The sequence below is a fragment of the Pseudorasbora parva genome, chromosome 16 (assembly GCF_024679245.1).
Source record: "Pseudorasbora parva isolate DD20220531a chromosome 16, ASM2467924v1, whole genome shotgun sequence".
Lineage (NCBI taxonomy): Eukaryota > Metazoa > Chordata > Actinopteri > Cypriniformes > Gobionidae > Pseudorasbora > Pseudorasbora parva.
In genome coordinates, this window is record NC_090187.1 from 35,766,751 (window position 1) to 35,776,904 (window position 10,154).

The following is a 10,154-nucleotide window of genomic DNA, read 5'->3' on the forward strand; positions in this document are numbered from 1 at the left end:
CAAATACTGTGCAGACAAAGCATGTGATAGAAAAGAAAGAACCGTTTATTTCAAAATGGCAGTGAATAAGAATCACTGGCTTTAAAACAACAGACACATGCTGTTAGTTCATATTTCTGTATAGGTAGTGTGTAAGACAGAGGCATTACACTAGTGCTTTGTGATACCAGCAGAGTAAAACTCAACATTCATTTAGCTTGTTATTATGACAAAGACTTGTGTAACACTTAGATAACGCACAAAAATATCTTACATACACAATACTAGACAATTCAAACTGTACAATTGTTACATGGCTGCTTAATTTACACTCCAATCATTTACAATCAGACACTAAATAACCAACCAACATCCTACAAGAGGATTTGAAAAAATGTATAATAGAGAAGTTCTCTTAATTTCTCTGATAGAGAAGAAATGTAAAAACAAAATTCATATTTAAGCAAATCTAGGTTATAAGCAACAGTATTATTTAAATATTTTATTTAACAATTTAAAGAACTTTTGTCCATCCAACCATTACAAACCTGAGTGCCTGCACTCATTCCTAAGAAATCAACTGTCACTGTTATTTTGTTAGCAGGTTGAAATTTAGATAAATGCTGACTTTAAACTGTAAACTGAATAGGTCAAGTGAATACTTTTTCATTTAAATTTTCTTTTAAATTTACCCTATAATAATGCAGCTCTGCAAATAATTAAGCATCCAAGTTTGGATTTTCACAGGATGAACATATAAACACACAAATTCACAATCAATCAGCCTTGTGAGGCCATTCTGATGCTGTTATTCTGAAATGATCAACCCAAATACATTTAAATAAGAAACCCCAAATATATACAAATTCTAAGTCTTTCACAAGTAATAATCATGATCATTCACTAATGACAAAGACAAGATAGAATCACATTCATTTCTTCAGAGCAAATTAAGTGACTCAAAAAGATGAATGCAACATTTCTGTGTCCATTTGCATCATATGTGCATCAGCCAAGGGTGATGGTGATAAAAGGCCTGTCCAGCATGAACAAACACACATTTTAGGCTCCATTTCATCAGTGTAATAACAGCAAATGTGAGGCGTAGACAGCATTGAAATGACAGTCACATTCATCAGTTAACATTTGAGGAGTGAGATAAGAATGACTGAAAACCTTCTTCAGTGTCGTTTATTCCCATTCATACAAATTCTGTGCCAAACTACAGTAGCAAAACTGGTTGTGTCTCCTTGTTCATGCATAATATATCACAAATAACACAACAAACACACTGACAGATGCCAGTTTTTTTCCCAAAACGAAATGCCTGTTCACATGGACATGATTAAGTAAAAAAAAAAAAATGTGGCAGAGATTGTAACAATCTTCACCATCACAGTAGTGCGTAATATGCAACAACCATAAAACCATTAGAAATATACAGATATGACATTCAAAGCAGACCGTTTTTACCAGGTGGATCCAGGAAGTGAGAGTTGCTTTTCCAATTCTCTGGTGTCCAAGTGAAGCAGATTTAAATCCACCGGGGACGTCACATCAGTTCCCCCAGACAGCACTGGCTAGAAGAACAAAGTCACAACTGAAGACCACAGATTGAAAAGCAGTAGAGAGAGGCACAGAGATCATGTTTTGGAAAGAAGCTTAGGCAGAGTCGAGAAGAAATCCAAGATGGCTGGAAGGATACGAAGCACACAGGCAGACAAACGGACAAGCAGAAAGACGTCACTGGATTGACTGGCCGCAAAGTGCACAAAAAGCCTGCAGTCAGATTGCACCTTGTTGGTGTTGGCAGTATCAGTGTGGTCCAGAGGCGTCAGGAATGGCTCCTGAGATAGCCACGCCAGAGAAAGAGAAAAGAAAGCAGGTAATCAGTAGGCAGTGTGTTATGGCCCTAATAGAAAATGGGCTCCAGAGAGAGCGGCAGAGACAGAGAGTCTTACGGGCAGCAGGGGTTGTCGATAACCAGCATGACGTCGATGCCGTAGATTTCCAGCAGGTCGACGAGAAAACCGCGGTCGGCCTGAGGATCCAGCCCCATGGCTCTCACGTGCTCAGCAGTCAAGGTAGGATCAGCGCTCCCCGCCAACTCTGACAGGGTCTGGAAGATTCTGTTGTTCTGTTCCATGAAGAACCTGGATCACAAATTCCGTCCAGATTAATTACAGAATCATTTTTCCATTGGTTTTCACAACAAAAAGCTACAAATAAACTGATATGTCAGAAAAACAATGTGCTTTTTACACAGCTTTAGATGTATATTATATTAGACACTCAAGAAATAGTTGCTTGATGTTATTAACATACCCAATGTAACGCATTACTATGCAATTTACATGTACAACAAATATACTACCATTCAAAAATCTAGGGTCAAAGTTTGTTTTTTTTTTTTAACCCAACAATTTTATTCAGCAAGGATGCATTAAATTGATCAAAAGTAACAGCAAAGACATTTATAATCTTTAAAAAAAAAAGTGTTATTTTGGAATTTCATGGTTTCCACAAACATTAAGCAGATCGACTGTTTTCAACATGTTTTTGAGCACCAAATCATCATATTAGAATGATTTCTGAATGATCATGTGGCATAATGAGGCTGAAAATTCAGCTTTGCCATTACAGGGATAAATTAATTTAATAAGATTTTTCATATATATTAAAATATATATTTAAATTATAATAATATTTGACAATATTGTTGTTTTCACTGTATTTTTGGTAGAATAAATGCAGCCTTGGTGAACAACAGAGACTTCTTTAAAAAAAAAAAAACAGTGTAGAAAGAGAAATATATTTTTAAAAACTATCCACAATTAAAATATGAAAATATAGTATTGCATTTTTTTTAATTTGCCATCTATTTCCAAATAATATATTTCGTTTCATTAAGCCTAAAGCTTAAACTCTTTTCATAAAGCATGTACTGAGTTGTTCTTCAACTTTATAACACTTTCTTTGTCCCACTAAAACTGCTGATGTGATAAACTGAGGTGTGTAATTACATCACGTACAAAATGAAGAGGTCTTCCTCGTTAGATGTGCAGTCTCCATCCACCTCCTGAGAGTACAGCAGCATCTGCCTACAACAATATCAACATCATCAAATGCCTGTGGAATTATGTTTTCATGTGTTTCCCCCCCTCGTGCCTTTCAGATTTTAAAAGGCTGGTGTACCTCTGCTCACAGAGCTTGCGGTACTTCTCTCTGTCCGCACTGTTGAGTCTAAGCAGAGGCTGAAGGCTCTCTCTGTGTGTCTTTACATTCTGGTTGTCAATGTAGACATCATACAGCTCCTTCTTTTCCTCAAATATCTTCTCTGTTGTACCTGCGAAAAATCACACTCCACTGATTTATTCTTACTAATACTATGTTACAGTGCATTCTTCTTTTTTGAATTTACCAACTAATACTCATGTTGGAGGAAAAGGTTCTTATTTTTTGAGGACCAATCAAAAACTATGCTCATGCTGAACTTAAAGGTGCCCTAGAATGATTTGAAATAATATGTTAAATTGTTCTCTGATATCTACATAGAGGGTATGTGGCTTATTTAATAGCAAAATTTGTCCAAATACAGTTTTACAGGTCCATTTACAACCCTATAAATTTACAACCCTCTGCTCTGATTGGCTTATTTCAGCAGCTCACAGCTCACCACAGTTCAGTGAAACGGCTCGTGAGTCCTGACAGAACACAGACTGACTGAATGACACTAAGCAAAACATCTCAAATGGAGATTAATAAAACGCAGCCTACTTGTTTATATGTGTTTTCAGATCCGGTTGCCAGATTTCAGTCATTTCAATCCCCCAAACAGAGCTTTTCTGTAAAAAGAAACTTGCAGTGTTTTACCTAAACATGTCCAATCTGGCAACCATATGGACGCAAGCTCTCTCACGCGCGTGTGCAGATAAACTGAAAACACCAATAAACAAGTAGGATGCATTTTAGCAATCTCCATTTGAGGGTTTCTGCTTAAGTGCCATTCAGTCGGTCTGTGTTCTGTCAGGACGGTCAGGACTCACAAGCCGCTTCGCTGAACAACTGAACTGCTGTGTGCTGTGAGCTGCTGAAATAAGCCAATCAGAGCAGAGCTCAACATTAATATTCATGACTCTTCCAAATAAGGCAAAAACAGAGCATTACATCCTAGGGACAATTTAGAGAACAATCAGAGAACAATTTAACATTTTGTTTCAAATCATTCTAGGGCACCTTTAAATGTTATTTAACATTTTGTTTACAATGATTAAAGTGTTTATAATGGTTAAACCATTTTGTGCCTATGGAATTATGAATTTTACCAACTTCACTCGTTCTATTCACTGAGACACTTACAGGCCACATAAGACAGCTCAGCCTCAAGAGCAGTGATGTCAGCAACATTGATGTAAAAGAAGGGGCGGAACTCCGGAACAGACAAGCCCATCCCAGGAATAGACACATTAGCAAGGCAGCAGCAACAGTATACTGATGGATGCAAAACATTACACAACACGAATAATCATGAGTTAAATGTGAAAACACCTGGATTTATATAGTTTAGTTACAGATTAAAATAAATGCACAAATCATTTCCATTCGTGCTTGATTAATGAGCTAAATGACAAAGGCAAGACATTGGCAAGTGCATGTAGATAATCTATTGACACTGAAATCTCCATATATTTTAGTAGTCATGTGTCAGTGTGTATGTAAGTGGGTTTCCTCTCTCACCACGATAGCAGACCACACCGACAGGGGGAGGAGAGAAAATAAGGATCCGTTTTCTGAGCAAAGCAAACTTCCACAGCACCATGATCTGCTCTCCAAAGAATCGGATGAACTGGGACATGCAGCCAGCCGGGTGTGTGATCTAATTGTGTACAGAGAAGAGCAAACTTGTTCCCTCACAAACTTGTTTTTATCTATGTTAAAATCAATATGGCGTGACCCTGACTTAGGTCCAATCAGTCAATTATCATGATCATTTAGCTGATTAATAGAAGTGGTCATTCAATCTAGTATCATCTTTAAAATCCTCTGATAGGTTTGTCCGTGCATATTACAATTATTCAAAATTCAAAGAGCAATTTCAGTTTTCATATTTTGTAATATTTTCAACTTTATGTTATTTATAATTTGATGTACTTTTTGTGTATTTCACAAATTATAGTATTACATTTTATTACATTTACCAGCAATTGTATGTAACCAAAAATATCATAAACATGGATTTAGAAAGTGCATATTCAAGACGGACTGAACAAGGCCTTATTCAACAAACAGCATAACTAAGTCTAGTTCTGAGCTGATGTATACATCAGCATATTTTTCAACAAGAGTATCTCCTCATATGGAATTATTCTTTAACAATAGAGGATATTGTGGTTTTTACACAAGAAAATTTGTCTCACAAGAGTTCTTTTTTTCTCTCACAAAACTGAACTCTCCCGTGCTTACGCTGCTGCTAGGAGGTGCAGAAGTAATGCACCCTGATTAATCCGTAACACAAAATTCCCTGAGTGGCCTGGCCTAGATTTCTTCAGAAACCAAAAAAAATAATGTAAAAAAAAAAAGTATTATCTAAAACTACTATCATCAAAATATATATTTAAAAGAACTCTTTCAAAAAGATGAAGCTTTGATTGGTGACATAATACTGGGTTATATCTTCAAACCTTCATTTCTGGATGCATGCAGCGGTTGACTAAGGGTCCAAGAGCGCTGGTCGGGCAGACGGTGACCAAACCGTTCCCTCCTGTGGGCAACACTGCCTTTTTATCCTCATAGAAAGCTTCCAGCGGAGAGTACTGCCCTGGACACTGCAACTGGTGCCTGTAATGCATTTGCAGAATAAAAGCTAGGGTAAGCAATGTTTTTCATAAACAATTTTCCCGGCTGAGCCAGGAGTCTTTTCTGTGTGGAGTTTGCATGTTCTTTCAGTGTCTGCGTGGGTTTCACCCGGTTTCCCCCGCAAATCAAAACCAAGCAGTATAAGTTAATTGGAGACGCTAAATCAGGGTTCCTCAAATTCAGTTGTGAGGACCACTGTCCTGCAAAAATTTGCTCAAACTCTGATCAAACTCATCTGTGCTGCATCCCAATTCTCCTACATACACTACGCCCTAAAAGTATGTACTCTTTTTTTTTAAACAAAAAATGTGTGTGTGTGAGTCCAAAGCCTTTACTGGGGATTATGCATTTCTATGGCAACATTATCAACAGCGAAATGAAGCTTCACCAGTCAGGTGGTACAAGTCAGAACACTTTAAAGGGTCATGAAACCCACATTTTCTGAGATTTTAACAGAAGTATGCATGTTGAACATCATGAAAGACTGTGCTACCGTCTGTTAGTTTTGAATGTATGAGAAAACTAGTTAATTTGCAACCTTTTTGCTCCATTTTCAACTTACTGGTTTAAATTCGTCTTCATGTCAACATCATAGGCTATGGCGTTTTCTCATACCATAGTACAGCGATGACTTATCGGTGTCTCACGTTATTTATGAGACTCTTATTTATGAGACTGCATGTCTTTATCCTATGAGAAGACGCACTGCTTAATTCATGACAGCATGCATTTTAACTATTAATGAAAGCACGCGTTGATAGATAATTTTCTCTGACTGGCACTTCAAACTGTGAGATCACATACAGTAAGTGAGAGATGCATTAATGGATAAAAAACAAGTTGTTTTTGTTTTGTATGAGTGTCTGCGTTGCAGACCATAGATTCTGAGTCTAAGACACAAACGCGATTCAGCCACACTGTCAGTGTAACCGCTCTTTACGACCATTTAACCGACCACATGGCTTATAAAAACTCCACAAAATAAGCCTCAACGGTTATCAAAGTTATGCATCGGCATGTTCATATATATTTCCAAAGCAGAGAACAAATTGCGAATGGCTGTGTATTTACTTGCCCATTGAATTGTAGCTGTCACAGGATATAAATGTATTTGTGTAACAGTGAGCTTACAAAACCATGTGTATATTGAGTTGCATGTAATCTAATGGTAAATTGCAGCGTGCATTTGTGTGAAGCTTTGATGCTTTCAATGAGAGTTGAATAAAATGGTCTATTGATGAATCAAATAAAATCAAAAACTGTTGATGTGCTATCAGTCTCCCGGTCTACCCTCATCCCCCTCCACTCTGCTGCAAAATCACGCCCACTTTTATATAATTTTTCAAAACTCTGGCGAGAACTGGCTGCTGCTGAAACAGGGGGTTCATGACCCTTTAATTTGTTTACATTCATTATTATTGTAATGTTGTGTGCTTTGAGACATGAGGTAATTTAAAGCCATCTCATGGTGCTTTGCGGACTCTGTTCTGCCTATTCGCATTCATGTGTTTTGGAGGAGGTGTTGCTTTGAAGATGCTCTGAAGCAAGGGTGGGATCTTATGATTTTAAAGCTAGTTTGCTATTGCTAGCCACTCTGAAATTGCCTACCCTAGTTTTAAATGGTGTTATGAAATGCATTGCACTTAACAGGGACATGCTTTATTTAGAGTCAGAAACTAGACAGCAGAAATTATAAACAGGATTGAGAAGTGTGGATTTATATTGCAGTTTCAGCATGCTGCATTTGAACTGATTGAAGAGATGGAATTCAAATTAAACAACTTCCCTCTAACATCACATGTAACTCAGAGCTTATGTTTAATTCATAACAACATCTTAAAATAGCAATGATGCGTGCAAAAGAGTGAGAGAAGGAGACATAAGAAGGTAACATGTGACTCACCGGACTTGGTTCTCCAGGAAGTGCATGTAACGGTATAGCAGTGTGTAAGAAGGAGACAAAATCCCTACAGATTTCATCCGAGCTCCTCGTTCCAGCTCACTTTCCACAGGCATGTTGGCAAAGCACGCTAGTCCAAAGTAGCAGCCTTTACGGAAATATCTACAAAAAAAGACAAGCATGTTTAATCTGGATTCAACTATGTATAGCTTTGTGCACAAAATGAACCTGTTTGAATGCAAGTATGAAAATACTACTAATCAAACAGTTTGCCTCGCGATTACAAATTATCTTGATGAATGTGACAAACAAACATTACAAATGTGGCTGGAAGCAACAACACACAAGAACAACACAAGTTCACTTTTTTATGGACAATATTTGGATTCAAAACATTTATTCCATTTCTAGGTTGTTGGTTAAAATGTAACATAATTAACAGAAAGATACCATAAAACTAAGGCTTTTATAATGTAAGGTCCAGGGCAAATGTAACACTACATATGAAATAAAAACTGCATGACTAAATCTAATCTGAATTTTATGATTTTCAATAAATAAAAAAAATCTTAATTTGTTTAGAAAAAGCGTTTTTTTTAGTTCGTTTTACTTATTTTAGCGCAGTTAAATCAAATGTTTATTATAGGACGGTAGGTTTGCAGTATTTTGTTATGCGTTATGTAGGAAAAGGTTAAAAATGTTACAATTGCCTTCGAGCCCTAATAAATGCAATGGGATTTAAGAAAGAGATTCCCACATGAAGTCACTTGAGATCCGATGAGAGCCGCTGGCCATCGACTTGAACTCTACTCCCTCCAGATTCACATCTTGAGGTAGGCACCATTCTATCATGTTCCCTGTAAAAGACACAACGTGAGCCTATGTAAACAAGTGTAAAGCTGTTGGACCAGGTTTTAGTCAAATTCTGTTTGCAGAACAACACAAAAACTCTCGAAATGACTTTCTCCCTAGAAGCAAAAGAGGAAGTTGGCTAAGAACAGTACAGTAGTAAGCTGGATGACTTATACGACTCTCACTTCTATTCTATTATAAGGATATTCTATTAAATGTCCTTACATGTGATATTATAACACAATTAAAACATTTCCCAAATGGAACAAAATTGGGATGCCTCTGTATTATTGCAAACTTCTATCATATGATGATCAAGTTTTCAGTTTCTGAATTAAAAGCTATTTTGATATGTTTTGTGTCTCTTAAAAGTCTGACATTTTTGGAAAAAGGAATGTAGGCATAAGTGGTTCAGCATAATATTTCTTATTATTAAAGACCAAACAGCGGAGACAAAATGAATAATATTTGAAATATTCAAAATATATTGTTTATATTTTATTAAACTAATCATTTGAAAACTTTCAGAGTAACTAACATACAGCATTCCATTTTGTTGACCCCGTTAGACCTTTTTTTGTTTAAATTGTGCAGAAAAGTTATTTTTATTCATTCAAAATACTTGTAGAAATGTGTTTATATATATATATATATATATATATATATATATATATATATATATATATATATTGCATTACAATTCTAAGAAGTTTTTGAACTAGATATTTTAAAGATTTCTCCTTTTCTTCATCTTCATCTCTGAATTTCCATTTTTGTGACTGCCACATCTACATTTTTTTTTTTTTTACCCAGTGAAGTAATTTTACAGCATGATTAACCTCACCCGATCTGGTGTCGAAAGTCACAACAAACACAGCCACAATCTGATCTTTTTCTTCCCATCCAGACCCAGTGATCCTCCGATCCCTGACTGACAGTCCATGATAGGCGCAGTCTCCCTCTTCATCGGTGGCAGAAGCATCTCCTCCCGGGCCGCTGTGTTTATAGGGAGAATGTGCACTTTCATCTGGAACAGCTGTTACACTATTCGGTCTCGCTGGGCTTCTGTTTAAGGAGATATCTGCCTCTACACTGCCCTCGGTCGGGTAACTCGATAGACCGGATTGTATTGAATCCCCAGTCTCCGGTGATGGAATCGACGGGGCAAGTTCGGCCGGGGGAACCTCCTCCCAGTCCAGCAGCGGGGCGCGATCCGACTGCTCAACCATAGCGTTTTCCGATATTGACTATCGAAGAAATAAACAAAGTCGTCGCACTCGGTACAGAGCGGTCAGTCGGAGCGACCAACGCCACGCATGCCACGGAACATAGCGCTTAGAATTCAAACAATCCCTAAATGTAGTAATACAGACAGGGTAACAGACGCTACCCAGGCGTACACTGTTGTGATGATGTCACAAACTTCCGCTCACGTGGTGCAAAAGGTCTATGGTTATTGTTATCAACCTCCTACCACCCGAAAAATAAATACAACGAGTATGATGTTAATTGTGTGCGCAGTCCCCTAAAATAAATATGATGACGACTTTTAACGACCATAAATAAT

At 37.2% G+C, this 10,154-nt stretch overlaps 1 protein-coding gene across 3 annotated transcripts; it reads right to left on the reverse strand.

The window, feature by feature from the left end:
* Positions 1-24: 24 nt before the first annotated feature.
* dennd11 (DENN domain containing 11) lies at positions 25-10,129 on the reverse strand. Of its 3 annotated transcripts, none has more exons than XM_067420534.1 (10): positions 9,432-10,129; positions 8,493-8,592; positions 7,739-7,897; positions 5,661-5,817; positions 4,717-4,855; positions 4,339-4,470; positions 3,175-3,325; positions 3,012-3,080; positions 1,941-2,132; positions 25-1,559 (listed from the first exon to the last, which is right to left on the reverse strand). In XM_067420534.1, exons 1-10 carry the CDS (start codon positions 9,814-9,816, stop codon positions 1,532-1,534), a joined length of 1,512 nt encoding a protein of 503 aa, XP_067276635.1. In that variant the 5' UTR covers positions 9,817-10,129; the 3' UTR covers positions 25-1,531. The 3 variants fall into 3 exon arrangements, with proteins under 3 accessions (XP_067276635.1, XP_067276636.1, XP_067276637.1); XM_067420535.1 differs by having other exon boundaries at positions 25-1,826; positions 9,432-10,126; XM_067420536.1 differs by lacking the exon at positions 25-1,559 and having other exon boundaries at positions 1,937-2,132.
* Positions 10,130-10,154: the final 25 nt, after the last annotated feature.